At 45.6% G+C, this 22577-nt stretch overlaps 1 protein-coding gene across 1 annotated transcript in view; it reads right to left on the reverse strand.

Moving 5' to 3' along the window:
- Positions 1 to 372: 372 nt before the first annotated feature.
- Positions 373 to 22577, reverse strand: part of LOC121556919 (kinesin-like protein KIF13A) — a gene marked incomplete at its 3' end in the record, with an annotated part of 86150 nt that continues 63945 nt past the window's right edge. The window contains exons 6-13 of the mRNA XM_041870803.2: positions 19724 to 19904; positions 14684 to 14771; positions 7721 to 7855; positions 6773 to 6885; positions 6240 to 6354; positions 4841 to 5053; positions 647 to 757; positions 373 to 513 (exon numbers count right to left, since the gene is read on the reverse strand). Of these exons, the coding sequence (XP_041726737.2) occupies positions 373 to 513; positions 647 to 757; positions 4841 to 5053; positions 6240 to 6354; positions 6773 to 6885; positions 7721 to 7855; positions 14684 to 14771; positions 19724 to 19904 (1097 nt within the window). The remainder of the gene's footprint in view (positions 514 to 646; positions 758 to 4840; positions 5054 to 6239; positions 6355 to 6772; positions 6886 to 7720; positions 7856 to 14683; positions 14772 to 19723; positions 19905 to 22577) is intronic.

Below are 22577 nucleotides of genomic sequence, written 5' to 3' on the forward strand. Positions count from 1 at the left end.
GGAGAGAGAGAGAGCAAGAGAGAGATAGAGAGAGAGAGAGAGAGAGAGAGAGAGAGAGAGAGAGAGAGAGAGAGAGAGAGAGAGAGAGAGAGAGAGAGAGAGAGAGAGAGAGAGAGAGAGAGAGAGAGAGAGAGAGAGAGAGAGAGAGAGAGAGAGAGAGAGAGAGAGAGAGCAACTTGGCTCAAAGGCAAGTTACAGTGTAAATGTTTCGTAATAATAATCCCCACTGCATCTTAAACTTGAGTCCAGATAATCATTCAAAATAGATTTCTGGTGTAAATCCAAATTCCTTTAGGTAGTAGACCAGCAGTTTATTGAAGTTGTGGTCGGCGTTGTGGTTGTGGTTGTGTGTGTGTGTGTGTGTGTGTGTGTGTGTACCTTTAGGTAGTAGACCAGCAGCTCATTGAGGGCGGGGTCGGCATTCAGATTGACCAGGAAGCATTTGTCCTCTCCAACTTTGATCCCAGACGTCTCCAGGGAGATTCCCATACTCTCCAGCTGCTTCTGACGCTCCTGTGGAAATACAACAAATATACAAGTCACTTTACCTCAGCACGTACATTTATTACCAACGGTTTAGTCCGAATTTAGAAGCTTCCATGAGATATGAATATGCTAAATGAATGTGAGTGAGTACGTAGGTTACCGTAGCAATCTCCTCTGTCTTGTGTAGTTTCTGCTCCCAGGTAACAGTCATCTCCTGGATCAACTTCTCTGACTCCTGGAGCTTCTCCTTCAGCTCTGGGGCCTTCAGAGACTGGAACACAGAGACACAGAGACACACACGGGCCAGTCAGAACGGACCAGTCAGAACGGACCAGTCAGAATGGACCAGACAGAACAGACCAGTCAGAATGGACCAGACAGAACAGACCAGACAGAACAGACCAGTCAGAACGGACCAGTCAGAACGGACCAGACAGAATGGACCAGACAGAATGGACCAGACAGAACAGACCAGTCAGAATGGGCCAGTCAGAATGGACCAGACAGAACAGACCAGTCAGAACGGACCAGTCAGAATGGACCAGACAGAACAGACCAGTCAGAATGGGCCAGTCAGAATGGACCAGACAGAACAGACCAGTCAGAACGGACCAGTCAGAATGGACCAGACAGAACAGACCAGTCAGAATGGGCCAGTCAGAATGGACCAGACAGAACAGACCAGTCAGAATGGGCCAGTCAGAATGGACCAGACAGAACAGACCAGTCAGAACGGACCAGTCAGAATGGACCAGTCAGAACAGACCAGTCAGAATGGGCCAGTCAGAATGGACCAGACAGAACAGACCAGTCAGAACGGACCAGACAGAACAGACCAGTCAGAACAGAACAGTCAGAATGGACCAGACAGAACAGACCAGTCAGAATGGGCCAGTCAGAACGGACCAGACAGAACAGACCAGTCAGAACGGACCAGACAGAACAGACCAGTCAGAACAGACCAGTCAGAATGGGCCAGTCAGAATGGACCAGACAGAACAGACCAGTCAGAACGGACCAGACAGAACAGACCAGTCAGAACAGAACAGTCAGAATGGACCAGACAGAACAGACCAGTCAGAATGGGCCAGTCAGAATGGACCAGACAGAACAGACCAGTTAGAACGTAGGCAAGTTCATTTGCTTTATATAACCTCCCTATAGTCCCTTGTTGATTCTGTGTCTGTCTCCCACCTCGGTCTGAGATTTAAGGGCTTTATTGGCATGGGAAACGTACGTTAACATTGCCAAAGCAAGTGAAGTAGATAATAAATAAAAGTGAAATAAACAATAAATATTAACAGTAAACATTACACTCAGAAGTTCCAAAAGAATAAAGACATTTCAAATGCCATATGTACAGTGGGGAAAAAAAGTATTTAGTCAGCCACCAATTGTGCAAGTTCTCCCACTTAAAAAGATGAGAGAGGCCTGTAATTTTCATCATAGGTACACGTCAACTATGACAGACAAATTGAGAAAAAAAATCCAGAAAATCACATTGTAGGATTTGTAATGAATTTATTTGCCAATTATGGTGGAAAATAAGTATTTGGTCACCTACAAACAAGCAAGATTTCTGGCTCTCACAGACCTGTAACTTCTTCTTTAAGAGGCTCCTCTGTCCTCCACTCGTTACCTGTATTAATGGCACCTGTTTGAACTTGTTATCAGTATAAAAGACACCTGTCCACAACCTCAAACAGTCACACTCCAAACTCCACTATGGCCAAGACCAAAGAGCTGTCAAAGGACACCAGAAACAAAATTGTAGACCTGCACCAGGCTGGGAAGACTGAATCTGCAATAGGTAAGCAGCTTGGTTTGAAGAAATCAACTGTGGGAGCAATTATTAGGAAATGGAAGACATACAAGACCACTGATAATCTCCCTCGATCTGGGGCTCCACGCAAGATCTCACCCGTGGGGTCAAAATGATCACAAGAACGGTGAGCAAAATCCCAGAACCACACGGGGACCTAGTGAATGACCTGCAGAGAGCTGGGACCAAAGTAACAAAGCCTACCATCAGTAACACACTACGCCGCCAGGGACTCAAATCCTGCAGTGCGAGACGTGTCCCCCTGCTTAAGCCAGTACATGTCCAGGCCCGTCTGAAGTTTGCTAGAGTGTATTTGGATGATACAGAAGAGGATTGGGAGAATGACATATGGTCAGATGAAACCAAAATATAACTTTTGGTAAAAACTCAACTCGTTGTGTTTGGAGGACAAAGAATGCTGAGTTGCATCCAAAGAACACCATACCTACTGTGAAGCATGGGGGTGGAAACATCATGCTTTGGGGCTGTTTTTCTGCAAAGGGACCAGGACGACTGATCCGTGTAAAGGAAAGAATGAATGGGGCCATGTATCGTGAGATTTTGAGTGAAAACCTCCTTCCATCAGCAAGGGCATTGAAGATGAAACGTGGCTGGGTCTTTCAGCATGACAATGATCCCAAACACACCGCCCGGGCAACGAAGGAGTGGCTTCGTAAGAAGCATTTCAAGGTCCTGGAGTGGCCTAGCCAGTCTCCAGATCTCAACCCCATAGAACATCTTTGGAGGGAGATGAAAGTCCGTGTTGCCCAGCGACAGCCCCAAAACATCACTGCTCTAGAGGAGATCTGCATGGAGGAATGGGCAAAAATACCAGCAACAGTGTGTGAAAACCTTGAGAAGACTTACAGAAAACGTTTGACCTGTGTCATTGCCAACAAAGGGTATATAACAAAGTATTGAGAAACTTTTGTTATTGACCAAATACTTATTTTCCACCATAATTTGCAAATAAATTCATTAAAAATCCTACAATATGATTTTCTGGAATTTTTTTCCTCATTTTGTCTGTCATAGTTGACGTGTACCTATGATGAAAATTACAGGCCTCTCTCATCTTTTTAAGTGGGAGAACTTGCACAATTGGTGGCTGACTAAATACTTTTTTCCCCCACTGTATATATACAGTGTTGTAACAATGTGCAAATAGTTAAAGTAGAAATGGGAAAATAAATAAACATAAATATGGGTTGTATTTACAATGGTGTTTGTTCTTCACTGGTTGCCCTTTTCTTGTGGCAACAGGTCACAAATCTTGCAGCTGTGATGGCACACTGTCGTATTTCACCCAGTAGATAAGGGAGTTTATCAAAATTGGGTTTGTTTTTTCGAATTCTTTGTGGATCTTTGTAATCTGAGGGAAATATGTGTCTCTAATATGGTCATACATTTGGCAGGAGGTTAGGAAGTGCAGCTCAGTTTCCACCTCATTTTGTGGGCAGTGTGCACATAGCCTGTCTTCTCTTGAGAGCCAGGTCTGCCTACGGCGGCCTTTCTCAATAGCAAGGCTATGCTCACTGAGTCTGTACATAGTCAAAGCTTTCCTTAAATTTGGGTTGGTCACAGTGGTCAGGTATTCTGCCACTGTTTACTCTCTGTTTAGGGCCAAATAACATTCTAGTCTGCTCTGTTATTTTGTTAATTCTTTCCAATGTGTCAAGTAATTCTCTTTTTATTTTCTCAGGATTTGGTTGGGTCTAATTGTGTTGTTGTTGTTGTTGTTGTCCTGGGGCTTTGTGGGGTCTGTTTGTGTTTGTGAACAGAGCCCCAGGACCAGCTTGCTTAGGGGACTCTTCTCCAAGTTCATCTCTCTGTAGGTGATGGATTTGTTATGGAAGGTTTGGGAATCGCTTCCTTTTAAGTGGTTATAGAATTTAACAGCTCTTTTCTGGATTTGGATAATTAGCGGGTATTGGCCTAATTCTGCTCTGCATGCATTATTTGGTGTTTTTCGTTGTACACTGAGGATATTTTTTCCAGAATTCTGCATGCAGAGTCTCAATTTGGTGTTTGTCACATTTTGTGAATTCTTGGTTGGTGAGCGGACCCCAGACCTCACAACCATAAAGGGCAATGGGTTCTATAACTGATTCAAGTATTTTTAGCCAGATCCTAATTGGTATGTTGAAATCTATGTTCCTTTTGATGGCATAGAAGGCCCTTCTTGCCTTGTCTTTCAGATCGTTCACAGCTTTGTGGAAGTTACCTGTGGCGCTGATGTTTAGGCCGAGGTATGTATAGTTTTTTGTGTGCTCTAGGGCAACGGTGTCTAGATGGAATTTGTATTTCTGGTCCTGGCAACTGGACCTTTTTTGGAACACCATTATTTTTGTCTTACTGAGATTTACTGTCAGGGCCCAGGTCTGACAGAATCTGTGCAGAATATCTAGGTGCTGCTGTAGGCCCTCCTTGGTTGGTGACAAAAGCACCAGATCATCAGTGTGTGTGTGTGTGTGTGTGTGTGTGTGTGTGTGTGTGTGTGTGTGTGTGTGTGTGTGTGTGTGTGTCTCCCACCTCAGCCTGAGAGAGCTGTACTCTGAGTTTCTCCACCTCCTCCCGGAGCTCTCTGATGATCCGTGCGTTGGGGTCTTCATTGACGACGGCGTGGTTGACGATCCTCTTGGCGCGGTCTGCGTAACGCAGCGTGGACAACGTCTCCTCGTAGTTATCAGCTGCTGGGCTCACCGTGGCAATCATACACGTCTTGCTGTTGCCACCCAGGTTGTCCTGGCAAGGTGGTGACGGATAACAACAAACAGTTGAGGTGACAGACAGTCAGTTATAATGTGGACTTCACTGTTGGTGACTGTGAACAGTAGAAGCTAGTACAGTAGAAGCTAGTACAGTAGAAGTTAGTACAGTAGGAGTTAGTACAGTAGGAGATAGTACAGTAGAAGTTAGTACAGTAGGAGTTAGTACAATAGCAGTTAGTACAGTAGGAGTTAGTACAGTAGGAGTGAGTACAGTAGGAGAGAGTACAGTAGAAGCTAGTACAGTAGGAGTTAGTACAGTAGAAGTTAGTACAGTAGGAGTTAGTACAGTAGGAGATAGTACAGTAGGAGTTAGTACAGTAGAGCTAGTACAGTAGAGGCTAGTACAGTAGGAGATAGTACAGTAGAAGCTAGTACAGTAGAAGCTAGTACAGTAGAAGCTAGTACAGTAGAAGCTAGTACAGTAGGAGTTAGTACAGTAGAAGTTAGTACAGTAGGAGTTAGTACAGTAGAAGCTAGTACAGTAGGAGATAGTACAGTAGAAGCTAGTACAGTAGGAGTTAGTACAGTAGAAGTTAGTACAGTAGGAGTTAGTACAGTAGAAGCTAGTACAGTAGGAGTTAGTACAGTAGAAGTTAGTACAGTAGGAGATAGTACAGTAGGAGATAGTACAGTAGGAGATAGTACAGTAGGAGATAGTACAGTAGGAGATAGTACAGTAGGAGATAGTACAGTAGAAGGTCGTACAGTAGAGGCTAATACAGTAGGAGATAGTACAGTAGGAGCTAGTACAGTAGAGCTAGTACAGTAGGAGTTAGTACAGTAGGAGTTAGTACAGTAGGAGATAGTACAGTAGGAGTTAGTACAGTAGGAGATAGTACAGTAGGAGTTAGTACAGTAGTTGAAAGAGAATATGAAAAGACTGTTATTGATATTCCATTCTCCCTTACCTTACCACATACACACCTATGCCCAATAATCAATATTACTGTTGTAAAATTACAGTTACTTTCTCAAAATTCCCAATTTGTCCAATAATTCTGGTAGGGGATTCCAGATTGTAAACGTATTCCCTCCCGATTCTGGGAATCTTCCAAACAGTATTTGTGGAAAACCTGTGCATTTTGGGGACATTCTGCAACCCTGATCAACAGACAGTACAGCGAGGCCCAGAGTGATAGCTGGTGTGTGTTAGTACAGACCTTGAGGAGCCAGGTGAGGACAGAGTCTCTGTAAGGAACAAACTTATTCTTCCCCCCTTTCCCTGCAGACTGGTCCGCCAGCGCAGAGATCACACAGCCCAGGGTGGTAAGAGACCTGCACACACACACACACAACACACACACACACACACAACACACACAACACAAACAATTGTTGGAAAAATTACTTGTGTCACGCACAAAGTAGATGTCCTAACCAACTTTCCAAAATTATAGTTTGTTAACAAGACATTTGTGGAGTGGTTGAAAAACATGTTTTAATGACTCCAACCTAAGTGTATGTAAACTTCCGACTTCAACTGTATCCTTACATGCATACATTTCTTGCAACTGAGTATAATCAACCAATAAAGCATGTCTAAAAAGGGATTTCACAGTTTCCTAAACCAACAGAAGTTTCCTTGTATTACAGTGACTGTATCATCCTGAGTAGCATATGATCCATTACATTTACTGTCATAACATCTAAACAGTAGAGGTATTAACTGGAGGTGATCAGAGGACCCACCTACCTGTTGATGTTGCTGCCCTCCTTCAGCCTCTCCCCTGCAGCTCCAGTCTTAGAGACACGCTCACTACCTGCCAGATCCACCAGGCTCATCTTACTCACCTTCTCCCCTGAGTTCTACACACACACACACACACACACACACACACACACACACACACACACACACACACACACACATGCACCACACACACACACACCACACACACACACACACACATGCACCACACACACACACACACACATACACCACACACACACACATACACCACACACACAGACACACACACAGACACAGACACACACACACACACCCAAACATAAACACACACACACATACACACACACACACATACACCACACACACACACACACACACACACACACACACACACACACACACACATACACACACACACACACACAGACACAGACACACACACATACACCCAAACATAAACACACACACACATACACACACACACACACACACACACACCACACACACACCACACACATACACACACACACACACACACACACACACACACACACACACACACACACACACACACACACACACACACACACACACCACACACACACACACACACACACACACACACAGACACACACACAGACACACACATAAACACACACACACATACACACAGACACCACACACACCACACACATACACCCAAACATAAACACACACACACATACACACAGACACACACACAAAACATTCCCCAAACAGACCAAAGAAAGAGAGAAAGATTAAATTGATAGTAGTTAGTAGTTCTGAACTGAAAGGTCATCCCTTTATTACAACAGTAATAAGGCAATATGTTTGTTGCTAGATGCATTACTGTATATTATCCTTGTTTTTTTAAGTATGGTGGTGTGAAATCTGAGGGGTGACATGGTGGTGTGGCCCTCTGACACTGACCCCAGACTTCAGGTTGTAGAGTGTCTGTGTGACGATGATGCTGAAAACGGCGTGGGAACGACTGCTCTCCTCATTCATATTGGTGGCTGCCACCGTCCTCGACTTATTCCCCTCCGACATCAACACCTCAATGTCCTACAAAGAGAGTGTGTGGGAGGGGTGGGAAGAGAAACACAGAGAGAGAGAGAGAGAGAGAGAGAGAGAGAGAGAGAGAGAGAGAGAGAGAGAGAGAGAGAGAGAGAGAGAGAGATCGAAAGAGAAAGAGAGAGTTAGATAGAGAGAGAGAGAGAGTTAGATAGAGAGAGAGAGAGAGATAGAGAGAGAGAGATAGTTAGATCTATGGAGGGGACTATGGATGGAGGGGACTATGGATGGAGGGGCTATGGATGGAGGGGGCTATGGATGGAGAGGGCTATGGATGGAGGGGACTATGGATGGAGAGGGCTATGGATGGAGGGGCTATGGATGGAGGGGGCTATGGATGGAGGGACTATGGATGGAGGGGCTATGGATGGAGGGGACTATGGATGGAGGGACTATGAATGGAGGAGACTATGGATGGAGGGACTATGGATGGAGGGACTATGGATGGAGGGGCTATGGATGGAGGGGGCTATGGATGGAGGGGGCTATGGATGGAGGGGCTATGGATGGAGGGGGGCTATGGATGGAGGGGGCTATGGATGGAGGGGCTATGGATGGAGGGGCTATGGATGGAGAGGCTATGGATGGAGGGACTATGGATGGAGGGGGCTATGGATGGAGGGGCTTGATGGAGGGGGCTATGGATGGAGGGGCTATGGATGGAGGGGGCTATGGATGGAGCGGACTATGGATGGAGGAGACTATGGATGGAGGGACTATGGATGGAGGGGGCTATAGATGGAGGGGCTATGGATGGAGGGGCTATGGATGGAGGGGGCTATAGATGGAGGGGCTATGGATGGAGGGGCTATGGATGGAGGGGGCTATGGATTGAGGGGCTATGGATGGAGGGGACTATGGATGGAGGGGCTATGGATGGAGGGACTATGGATGGAGCGGACTATGGATGGAGGGGACTATCGATGGAGGGGACTATGGATGGAGGGACTATGGATGGAGGGGGCTATGGATGGAGGGGCTATGGATGGAGGGGCTATGGATGGAGGGACTATGGATGGAGGGGGCTATGGATGGAGGGGACTATGGATGGAGGGGGCTATGGATGGAGGGGGCTATGGATGGAGGGGCAATGGATGGAGGGGCTATGGATGGAGGGGCTATGGATGGAGGGACTATGGATGGAGCGGACTATGGATGGAGGGACTATGGATGGAGGGGGCTATGGATGGAGGGGCTATGGATGGAGGGGACTATAGATGGAGGGGCTATGGATGGAGAGGCTATGGATGGAGGGGCTATGGATGGAAGGACTATGGATGGAGCGGACTATGGATGGAGGGACTATGGATGGAGGGGGCTATGGATGGAGGGGCTATGGATGGGGGGGGCTATGGATGGAGGGGACTATGGATGGAGGGGCTATGGATGGAGGGGGCTATGGATGGAGCGGACTATGGATGGAGGGACTATGGATGGAGGGGACTATGGATGGAGGGGGCTATGGATGGAGGGACTATGGATGGAGGGACTATGGATGGAGGGACTATGGATGGAGGGACTATGGATGGAGGGGCTATGGATGGAGGGGCTATGGATGGAGGGGCTATGGATGGAGGGGCTATGGATGGAGGGGCTATGGATGGAGGGGGCTATGGATGGAGGGGGCTATGGATGGAGGGGGGGCTATGGATGGAGGGGCTATGGATGGAGCGGACTATGGATGGAGGGGCTATGGATGGAGGGGCTATGGATGGAGGGGCTATGGATGGAGGGCTATGGATGGAGCGGACTATGGATGGAGGGACTATGGATGGAGGGGGCTATGGATGGAGGGGGCTATGGATGGAGGGGGCTATGGATGGAGGGACTATGGATGGAGGGGCTATGGATGGAGGGACTATGGATGGAGGGGACTATGGATGGAGGGGCTATGGATGGAGGGACTATGGATGGAGGGACTATGGATGGAGGGACTATGGATGGAGGGACTATGGATGGAGGGGACTATGGATGGAGGGGCAATGGATGGAGGGGCTATGGATGGAGGGACTATGGATGGAGGGACTATGGATGGAGGGGCTATGGATGGAGGGACTATGGATGGAGGGGACTATGGATGGAGGGGATTATGGATGGAGGGGTCTATGGATGGAGGGGCTATGGATGGAGGGGCTATGGATGGAGGGGCTATGGATGGAGGGGACTATGGATGGAGGGGGCTATGGATGGAGCGGACTATGGATGGAGGGACTATGGATGGAGGGACTATGGATGGAGGGACTATGGATGGAGGGGACTATGGATGGAGGGGACTATGGATGGAGGGGCTATGGATGGAGGGGGCTATGGATGGAGGGGACTATGGATGGAGGGGCTATGGATGGAGGGGGCTATGGATGGAGGGGCTATGGATGGAGGGACTATGGATGGAGGGACTATGGATGGAGGGGGCTATGGATGGAGGGGGCTATGGATGGAGGGACTATGGATGGAGGGGACTATGGATGGAGGGGCTATGGATGGAGGGGGCTATGGATGGAGCGGACTATGGATGGAGGGACTATGGATGGAGGAGACTATGGATGGAGGGACTATGGATGGAGGGGGCTATGGATAGAGGGGACTATGGATGGAGGGGCTATGGATGGAGGAGCTATGGATGGAGGGGCTATGGATGGAGGGACTATGGATGGAGGGGACTATGGATGGAGGGGCTATGGATGGAGGGGCTATGGATGGAGGGGACTATGGATGGAGGGGGCTATGGATGGAGGGACTATGGATGGAGGGGCTATGGATGGAGGGGGCTATGGATGGAGCGGACTATGGATGGAGGGGACTATGGATGGAGGGGGCTATGGATGGAGGGACTATGGATGGAGGGGCTATGGATGGAGGGGGCTATGGATGGAGCGGACTATGGATGGAGGGACTATGGATGGAGGGGACTATGGATGGAGGGGGCTATGGATGGAGGGACTATGGATGGAGGGACTATGGATGGAGGGGCTATAGATGGAGGGGCTATGGATGGAGAGGCTATGGATGGAGGGGCTATGGATGGAGGGGCTATGGATGGAGGGGGCTATGGATGGAGGGGGCTATGGATGGAGGGGACTATGGATGGAGGGGCTATGGATGGAGGGGGGCTATGGATGGAGGGAGCTATGGATGGAGGGGCTATGGATGGAGGGACTATGGATGGAGGGGCTATGGATGGAGCGGACTATGGATGGAGGGACTATGGATGGAGCGGACTATGGATGGAGCGGACTATGGATGGAGGGACTATGGATGGAGGGGGCTATGGATGGAGGGGCTATGGATGGAGGGACTATGGATGGAGGGACTATGGATGGAGGGACTATGGATGGAGGGACTATGGATGGAGGGGGCTATGGATGGAGGGGCTATGGATGGAGGGGCTATGGATGGAGGGGCTATGGATGGAGGGGCTATGGATGGAGGGGGCTATGGGTGGGAATGGGAAGACCAGCACAGAGCAGATAAAACAGGGCAGGGTGGCGACGTCACACTCAGAATAATTTTATTAAGGATGTCTCTGCCAAGACCAAGACTTGGAATCCTATCACACAGGAACCATGACTCCATCACACTACATTAACCATGACTCCATCACACTACAATAACCATGACTCCATCACACTACACCACTATAACCATGACTCCATCACATCACACTACACCACTATACCCATGACTCCATCACACTACACCACTATAACCATGACTCCATCACTCTACACCACTATAACCATGACTCCATCACATCACATTACACCACTATAACCATGACTCCATCACATCACACTACATCACTATAACCATGACTCCATCACATTACACTACTATAACCATGACTCCATCACATTACACCACTATAACCATGACTCCATCACATTACACCACTATAACCATGACTCCATCACATCACACTACATCACTATAACCATGACTCCATCACATTACACTACTATAACCATGACTCCATCACATCACATTACACCACTATAACCATGACTCCATCACATCACACTATACCACTATAACCATGACTCCATCACATTACACTACTATAACCATGACTGCATCACATTACACTACTATAACCATGACTCCATCACATCACACTACATCACTATAACCATGACTCCATCACACTACACCACTATAACCATGACTCCATCACATTACACTACTATAACCATGACTCCATCACATCACACTACACCACTATAAACATGACTCCATCACACTACACCACTCTAACCATGACTCCATCACTCTACACCACTATAACCATGGCTCCATCACACTACAACACTATAACCATGACTCCACCACATTACACTACACCACTATAACCATGACTCCATCACACTACACCACTTTAACCATGACTCAACACACTACACCACTATAACCATGACTCCATCACATTACACTACTATAACCATGACTCCATCACACTACACCACTATAATCATGACTCCATCACATTACACTACAATAACCATGACTCCATCACACTACATCACTATAACCATGACTCCATCACATTACACTACTATAACCATGACTCCATCACACTACACCACTATAATCATGACTCCATCACATTACACTACAATAACCATGACTCCATCACACTACATCACTATAACCATGACTCCATCACATCACATTACACTACTATAACCATGACTCCATCACATCACACTATAACCATGACTCCATCACACTACACCACTATAACCATGACTCCATCACATCACACTACATCACTATAACCATAACTCCATCACAATACACCACTATAACCATGACTCCATCACACTACACCACTATAACCATGACTCCATCACATCACACTACACCACTATAACCATGACTCCATCACACTACACCACTATAACCATGACTCCATCACATCACACTACATCACTATAACCATAACTCCATCACAATACACCACTATAACCATGACTCCATCACATCACATTACACCACTATAACCATGACTCCATCACATCACACTACACCACTATAACCATGACTCCATCACATTACCCTACTATAACCATGACTCCATCACACTACACCACTATAACCATGACTCCATCACATTACACCACTATAACCATGACTCCATCACATCACACTACATCACTATAACCATGACTCATCACATTACACCACTATAACCATGACTCCATCACATTACACCACTATAACCATGACTCCATCACACTCCATCACTATAACCATGACTCCATCACATCACACTACATCACTATAACCATAACTCCATCACAATACACCACTATAACCATGACTCCATCATACTACACTACTATAACCATGACTCCATCACATCACACTACACCACTATAACCACGACTCCATCACACTACACCACTATAACCACGACTTCATCACATCACACTACATCACTATAACCATAACTCCATCACAATACACCACTATAACCATGACTCCATCATACTACATCACTATAACAATGACTCCATCACATTACACCACTATAACCATGACTCCATCACATCACACTACATCACTATAACCATGACTCATCACATTACACCACTATAACCATAACTCCATCACATTACACCACTATAACCATGACTCCATCACATCACACTACATCACTATAACCATGACTCCATCACACTACACCACTATAACCATGACTCCATCACATCACACTACACCTCTATAACTATGACTCCATCACATCACATTACACCACTATAACCATGACTCCATCACACTACACCTCTATAACCATGACTCCATCACACTACACCTCTATAACAATGACTCCATCACATCACACTACACCACTATAACCATGACTCCATCACAATACACCACTATAACCATGACTCCATCACACTACACCACTATAACCATGACTCCATCACACTACACATCTATAACCATGACTCCATCACATCACACTACACCACTATAACCATGACTCCATCACACTACACCACTATAACCATGACTCCATCACACTACACCACTATAACCATGACTCCATCACAATACACCACTATAACCATGACTCCATCACATTACACTACATCACTATAACCATGACTCCATCACATTACACCACTATAACCATGACTCCGTCACATCACACTACATCACTATAACCATGACTCCATCACATTACACCACTATAACCATGACTCCATCACGTTACACTACACCACTATAACCATGACTCCATCACACTACACCACTATAACCATGGTTATCACACTTACGCTATGGTAACACAGTACTCCATGGTACATTACACCAGTATAACACATGACTCCAGTCTATGGTAATACACAGTTCTATTAATACACAGATGACTCACATGGTACACACAGTTCTCTATGGTAATACACCACTATGGTAATACACATCATGGTAATACACAGTTCTCTATGGTAATACACAGTTCTCTATGGTAATACACAGTTCTCTATGGTAATACACAGTTCTCTATGGTAATACACAGTTCTCTATGGTAATACACAGTTCTCTATGGTAATACACAGTTCTCTATGGTAATACACAGTTCTCTATGGTAATACACAGTTCTCTATGGTAATACACAGTTCTCTATGGTAATACACAGTGTAATCTGGAGACTGCGAATGCAAAAGAGGTGATGAAACCCTGATGAATTGTAGTGCACCGGAGACATAGAGTGTGGCTTTTTTATTTCCTTGTCTAAGCGCTGAACTCTGCCAGCCAGCACCTCGCCTACCCAGGTGGGCATTTCCCTGTCTCCAAAGGAGTTGTACTCACCTCAAAGTTAGTGACAGCCAGTTGTGACAGGCCGTCCACATACGGACCCAGGACCTTGTGCTCTCTAACCTTCAGAGACTGACGACTCCTGGACAGAGGAACAGATAAACCACAGACATATTTTAGTCCATGAGCTAAATCAATGCAATGGAGGGATGAAAGAGAGGCTGCTACTGCTGTACTGCTAGCCCACATCGTACAACTCTGGGAACCTTGTTGACCTTCAAGAAAATCACCATGAGACATTGTGCCCCCCGATATTACCGACCCCACAGGCTCATGGACTATTTCATGGATTACATGGCTGAATGGAGGATAACACGACTACACCCAGGACAGCTATTAAAAAGTGAATCCAACATGCCCATCCATCTATATTAGGATAATCCAATGTGACAACATTACATTTCCCAAATCACTGTGACTGAAGACAGCTAGATGTTTCACTAGGTGGTGCAGTGTGTGTGTTGTGTGTGTGTGTGTGTGTGTGTGTGTTTCACTAGGTGGTGCAGATGGGTCCACTGAACCTGATCTTCACTTGGCTGTTTGCCAGAGGTTAGATGGGGGGTGGGAAGGCTATAGATCAGTGATGGTCGACTTAACCCCCCTCTCGCTCTCTCTCGCTCTCTCTCTCACCTACACAAACACACACACACAGACTATATATCACTATATATGCCTCCTCTCTCTCTCTGGGGCCGTAGATTTACAGAGGTTGGCACAACTCAAGTTCACAGCTCCAACTGGCTGCTCTCTGTTCAAATCAATTGGTCTCCCTCTACTAGGTCTAACAACAGGGGAGGACAGACAGGGGGAAGTGTGTGTGAGTGTGTGTGTGTGTGTGTGTGTGTGTGTGTGTGTGTGTGTGTGTGTGTGTGTGTGTGTGTGTGTGTGTGTGTGTGTGTGTGTGTGTGGCCTGCCTGTAGGTTTACAATAGGGGATGACAGACAGAGAGAGGGAAAGTTCAGAGTGGTCAGCTTATAGTCTAACTGATGAGACACTGACACACAGAGATACACAGAGATTCACACAGAGAGCCAGAAACACCGAGAACCAGGTTGTGTGTGTGTGTGAGAGAGAGAGAGAGAAGAGAGAGAGAGAGAGAGAGAGAGAGAGAGAGAGAGAGAGAGAGAGAGAGGAGAGAGAGAGAGAGAGAGAGAGAGAGAGAGAGAGAGAGAGAGAGAGAGAGAGAGAGAGAGAGAGAGACAGAGAGAGAGAGAGAGAGAGAGAGAGAGAGAGAGAGAGAGAGAGAGAGAGAGAGAGAGAGAGAGAGAGAGAGAGAGAGAGAGAGAGAGAAAGAGAGAGAGAGAGAGAGAGAGAGAGAGAGAGAGAGAGAGAGAGAGAGAGAGAGAGAGAGAGAGAGAGAGAGAGAGAGAGAGAGAGAGAGAGAGAGAGAGAGAGAGAGAGAGAGAGAGAGAGAGAGAGAGAGAGAGAGAGAAGAGAGAGAGAGAGAGAGAGAGAGAGAGAGAGAGAGAGAGAGAGAGAGAGAGAGAGAGAGAGAGTGGGTCTCAACCAGGAAATAACAGAAAGGCCACTGCCATGGAGCTGGGACTGACTGGGCTATATTCTCTCCTCTCACAGACATCTGCAGCTACACAGACAGAGCCCCAATGTTGTCCCTCTCTAGGGCTGTCCAGTGTCCACACACACACACCCTCCCCTGCTCTCTAACAGATGTCCCTGATACACACTCACTCAGTTAACCCTCCCTTACCGCCCTCCCTCCTGTCAAGACGCAGATCCAATAATATCTGATAAGAATGCAGCTGAATCAGAAACTACTTGACAGTCAACATAAGGTTCCAGAGCTTCATTGTGTACATGGATATGGGCCTATAGACTGTGAACAAGCGGAGAGCTTGTACACAGAGAGCTGCTTGGTTATCCGACCGACTGGGTTTGGAACCCAGGTCATTAGAACGCCACAATCCCTACTGTATGTATTTTATTAAAACAGAAATGAAGTAAATAGCCCAAATAAATTAAAGTTTACATTTTAAATCAAACAAATTGTGTGATGGGCACTTTTTCAGTTGGAAGAATGGATCTATAAAATAAACAGAACAGATGCTCGATGAAGTTCTGGGTCCATTCGCGTTAAGAGAAGAGTTAGAACGATAGCTACATTTGTGAAAGAATTTCAACAAGTGTTTGCAACTCTCTGTGAATTGCAGTATTTCATTTATTATAAAAAATACTTGTTTAACAACTGACCAACAGATTTCTTCTTAAAGAATCTTAAAGAGTCTGCTGACTTCCACAGGCTTCAAACTTCCTTTTTAAGAGGCATTTTCTCAACTATCTGCAATACAGGTACGACTGAAGAATGAAGCAGGTGTTAGGTATGGGCTCTCTCACCACAAGCCCACCTATTGTTCCTGCAGTGAGGAGGATTCACCATCTTCATCCAATGTTTGCATCATTCATCTGAAGATAACCGGCAAAAAGCCTACCAGTATGCAAATGGGGAAGCCAAATGAACTGCTCTCTTACCGATGCTATTTGGTAGGCTACTGACGAGTCACTCAATTTAACGTCACTGTCTGGCAAGTCCTGATGGACTTCATTTCGAAAAACTTTAGTTTTGTGTAAAGACATTTGACTGCAACCACAGTGTACACAACACACACGCTCACAGGTACTGGGAGGCGGGACATACAGCAGACTGTCAAACCAGCAGTGTTTCCCTGTCATCGCTCACTTTGTGACTGACAGGTGCCTGTCCTATCAATAGATCGCTAGAAGATACATATCGTTCATTCTAGCAGGAGAGGGCTCAGCTGACTTTTCTTCTGGCTTGTGAATTGTCAATAATGTGCCTAGTTAATTTAAGTGGAAAAAGTACCCAGCTGAAAATGAATGTGTAACCAGCTGTATAGCTGACAGCCGGCGCTAGTGGAAAACACTGCTCAGGGCAGGTAAGGACACTCTTTACCTCAAGCTATGCTAGTCCATGAGGTAGGCTACTCCAAAGCAAAGACACTGGTCAAGCTAGTGTGTGTGTGTGTGTGTGTGTGTGTCACGACTCCCTCCGAAGCTGCCTCCTCTCCTGGTTCGGGCAGGCTTCAGCGTTCATCGTCACCGGCCTTCTATCCACTGCCGCTCCTCTTTTCATCATTCCATTTGTTTTGTCTTGTTTTTCACACACACCTGGTACATACAGTTGAAGTCGGAAGTTTACATACACTTAGGTTGGAGTCATTAAAACTTGTTTTTCAACCACTCCACACATTTCTTGTTCACAAACTATAGTTTTGGCAAGTCGGTTAGGACATCTACTTTGTGCATGACACAAGTCATTTTTCCAACAATTGTTTACAGACCGATTATTTCACTTATAATTCACTGTATCACAATTCCAGTGGGTCAGATGTTTACATACACTAAGTTGACTGTGCCTTTAAACAGCTTGGAAAATTCCAGAAAATGATGTCATTGCTTTAGAAGCTTCTGATAGGCTAATTGACATCATTTGAGTCAATTGGAGGTGTACCTGTGGATGTATTTCAAGGCCTACCTTCAAACTCAGTGCCTCTTTGCTTGACATCATGAGAAAATCAAAATAAATCAGCCAAGACCTCAGAAAAAGAATTGTAGTCCTCCACAAGTCTGGTTCATCCTTGGGAGCAATTTCCAAATGCCTGAAGGTAGCACGTTCATCTGTACAAACAATAGTACGCAAGTATAAACACCATGGGACCACGCAGCCGTCATACCGCTCAGGAAGGAGACGCGTTCTGTCTCCTAGAGATGAACGTACTTTGGTGCAAAAAGTGCAAATCAATCCCAGAACAACAGCAAAGGACCTTGTGAAGATGCTGGAGGAAACAGGTACAAAAGTATCTATATCCACAGTAAAATGAGTCCTATAGCGACATAACCTGAAAGGCCACTCAGCAAAGAAGAAGCCACTGCTCCAAAACCGCCATAAAAAAGCCAGACTACGGTTTGCACCAGCTCTGTCAGGAGGAATGGTCCAAATTCACCCAACTTATTGTGGAAGGCTACCTGAAACATTTGACCCAAGTTAAACAATTGAAAGGCAATGCTACCAAATACTAATTGAGTGTATGTAAACTTCTGACCCACTGGGAATGTGACGAAAGAAATAAAAGCTTAAATAAATAATTCTCTCTACTATTATTCTGACAGTTCACATTCTTAAAATAAAGTGGTGATCATGTGGTCCTCTGTAGCTCAATTGGTAGAGCATGGCGCTTGTAACGCCAGGGTAGTGGGTTTGATCCCCGGGACCACCCATACATAAAAATGTATGCACACATGACTGTAAGTCGCTTTGGATAAAAGCGTCTGCGAAATGGCATATTATTATTATATTATTATCCTAACTTACCTAAGACAGGGAATTTCTACTAGGATTAAATGTAAGGAATTGTGAAAAACAGAGTTGAAATGTATATGGCTAAGGTGTACGTAAACTTCCGACTTCAACTGTATCCCCTCATCAATCTCTGTGTAATTATCCCCTCTGCTCCCCCATGTCTTTGTGTGTTATTGTTCCATGTGGAGGTGTCGCTAGCTCGTGTTGAGCATTATGTTACTTTTAATTGCCGGGATATTCACCCGTGGGTTTTGTTTTCCCGGTACGCATTTAAGTCGCACTGTATTTGGTTTACGCACTGCTGCGGACTGCTGTATTGGCCACACCTCCTGCGCCTGGCTCCGTCCTACTCACCTTATTACAGTGTGTGTGTGTGTGTGTGTGTGTGTGTGTGTGTGTGTGTGTGTGTGTGTGTGTGTGTGTGTGTGTGTGTGTGTGTGTGTGTGTGTGTGTGTGTGTGTGTGTGTGTGTGTATGTGTGTGTGTGTGTGTGTGTGTGTGTGTGTGTGTGTGTGTGTGTGTGTGTGTGTGTGTGTGTGTGTGTGTATGTGTGTGTGTGTGTGTGTGTGTGTGTGTGTGTGTGTGTGTGTGTGTGTGTGTGTGTGTATGTGTGTGTGTGTGTGTGTGTGTGTGTGTGTGTGTATGTGTGTGTGTGTGTGTGTGTCCATCCGTCCGTCCGTCCGTCCCGTCTATACTCACCCTTTAGGGTCCAGCAGGTCGCGGACCTTCTCGTTGTATATCTCCATGTAGGAAACCTCCACCTTGAAGGAGTGAACCTGGCTGTCCTCTCGTCTGATCCTCTCAAACAGGGAGCAGCACAGCCTGGGGATCAGCCCTGGAGCCTTCTCATTCCCCATCATGGAGAAGGACTTCCCTGAACCTGCAGGGAGGACAGGAAGGGACATAGAAAACAGCATGGCAGAGCCTTTAGCCACACTCATAGACTTCAACAGTCCTTTAAACACCACCTCTACAGACTAGAGACTAGAACATTTAGCCACACTAATAGACGTCAACAGACCTTTACACACCACCTCTACAGACTAGACACTAGAACCTGCAGGGAGAGACAGGAAGGGACATAGAAAACAGCATGGCAGAGCCTTTAGCCACACTCATAGACTTCAACAGTCCTTTAAACACCACCTCTCCAGACTAGAGACTAGAACCTGCAGGGAGAGACAGGAAGGGACATAGAAAACAGCATGGCAGAGCCTTTAGCCACACACATAGACTTCAACAGTCCTTTAAACACCACCTCTCCAGACTAGAGACTAGAACCTGCAGGGAGAGACAGGAAGGGACAACAGCAGAGATGAAACAGCAGAGAATAGAAACTGCTAAATGGAACAATGTTGTTTAGTAAATAAGGGTAGTATTGAGATCATGGAGATATGGCCCAGCACTTATCTGAACCAAGAGGTTTTGGCAAACAGACCCACAACAAAGTCTGGGGGTTTCTACGGCAACTTTCTGATGTGTTCACTGCAGGTGTGTTGAAAATATTTCTGTAATTGTGTTTGTTCATGGATTCTGCAGGGATTCTGCCAACTCTTTGGTCCACAGACAGATCAGGACTGCAGCAGGGTTTCTGTTAGGAATATGTGACGCCGGACAATGGGACCAGGAAGATTTTACCGGTCATTTGAGAAATTTACCGGACCCATATGCATTGGGTGCGGAACCCATTTGGGCGACCACCCACAGTGCTCAGAATGACAGAAAGCACATTTAGATTATGGTAATGCATCTTAAGAGAGCATGCAACTCCTGTAATGAAGCAGCCAATAAAACGTCATTTTCAAACATTTTTCAAAATGCAATTCGCGGGAAAACACCATTCTAAACAGTGCACCTGATGCGAGTGGTTCATATGTGACAGAGATTCAAATCACTGTTGGAAAAAGGGGAGATCTAAAGATGCAACAACTATGAGTTGCTAATATGAATACGATTATGCCTTTGGCTTCTTGACAACGAAAGAAAGTTGATATGAAAACCAATAGACCAGGAGAGAAATTGCATATGAGGAAGTATTTCATAGTCGGCGTGTCCAATAGCTTCCCCTAAAGTAAATTGAAATACATTTGTCCAAATTATATAATTACTCCTGTCTATACAGAAATAAATAAAATAATTCAAAATACTTCACCAGAGAGACTTAGACAGAGAGGAATCGAGGATCATTATCTTCTTTGAAAAAACTACTGTGGATTGTTTCAAATCCCAAGCTTGTACAGTGCCTTCAGAAATGTTGTTATGTTACAGCATGAATTTAAAATTGATTAAATTGAGATTTTGTGTCACTGGCCTACACACAATACCTCATAATGTTAAAGTGGAAATATGTTTTTAGAAATGTTAACAAATTAATAAAAAATGAAAAGCTGAACTGTCTTGAGTCAATAAGCATTCAACCCCTTTGTTATGGCAAGCCTAAATAAATTCAGGAGTAGACTCTCTCTGTGTGCAATAATAGTATTTAACGTGATTTTTTAATGACTACCTCATCTCTGTACCCCACACATACAATTATCTGTAAGGTCCCTTAGTCGAGCAGGGAATTTCAAACAAAGATTCAACCACAAAGACCAGGGAGGTTTTCCAATGCCTCGCAAAGAAGGGCACCTATTGGTAGATGGGTCAAAATACAGAAAAGCATACATTGAATATCCCTTTGAGCATGGCGAAGTTATTAATTACACTTTGGATGGTGTATCAATAAACCCAGTCACTACAAAGATACATTTATTTTACCAGGTAAGTTGACTGAGAACACATTCTCATTTACAGCAACAACCTGGGGAATAGTTACATGGGAGAGGAATGAGCCAATTGGAAGCTGCTGCTGATTAGGTGGCCATGACAGTATGAGGGCCAGATTGGGAATTTAGCCAGGACACCGGGGTTTACACCCCTACTCTTACAATAAGTGCCATGGGATCTTTAGTGACCACAAAGAGTCAGGACACCTGTTTAACATTCGATCTGAAAGACAGCACCCTACGCAGGGCAATGTCCCCAATCACTGCCCTGGGGAATTGGGATTTTTTTTGTTGACCAGAGGAAAGAGTACCTCCTACTGGTCCTCCAACACCATTTCCAGCAGCATCTAGTACTCCCATCCAGGACCAACCCTGCTTAGCTTCAGAGGTAAGCCAGCAGTGGGATGCAGTGTGGTATGCTGCTGGCCACAGGTGTCCTTCCTAACTCAGCTGCCGGAGAGGAAGGAAACCGCTCAGGGATTTCCCCATGAGGCCAATGGTGACTTTAAAACAGTTACAGAGTTTAATGGCTGTGATAGGAGAAAACGGAGGATGGCTCAACAACATTGTAGTTACTCCACAATACTAACCTAAATTACAGAGCGAAAAGGAGGAAGACTGTACAGAATAAAAATATTCCAAAACATGCATCCTGTTCGCAATAAGGCACTAAAATAAAACTGCAAGAAATGTGGCAAAGAAATTAACTTTATGTCCTGAATACAAAGCATAATGTTTGGGGCAAATCCAACACAACACATCACTGAGTACCACTCTTCATATTTTCA

This window comes from Coregonus clupeaformis, chromosome 28 (assembly GCF_020615455.1).
Source record: "Coregonus clupeaformis isolate EN_2021a chromosome 28, ASM2061545v1, whole genome shotgun sequence".
NCBI classification, from domain to species: Eukaryota; Metazoa; Chordata; class Actinopteri; order Salmoniformes; family Salmonidae; genus Coregonus; species Coregonus clupeaformis.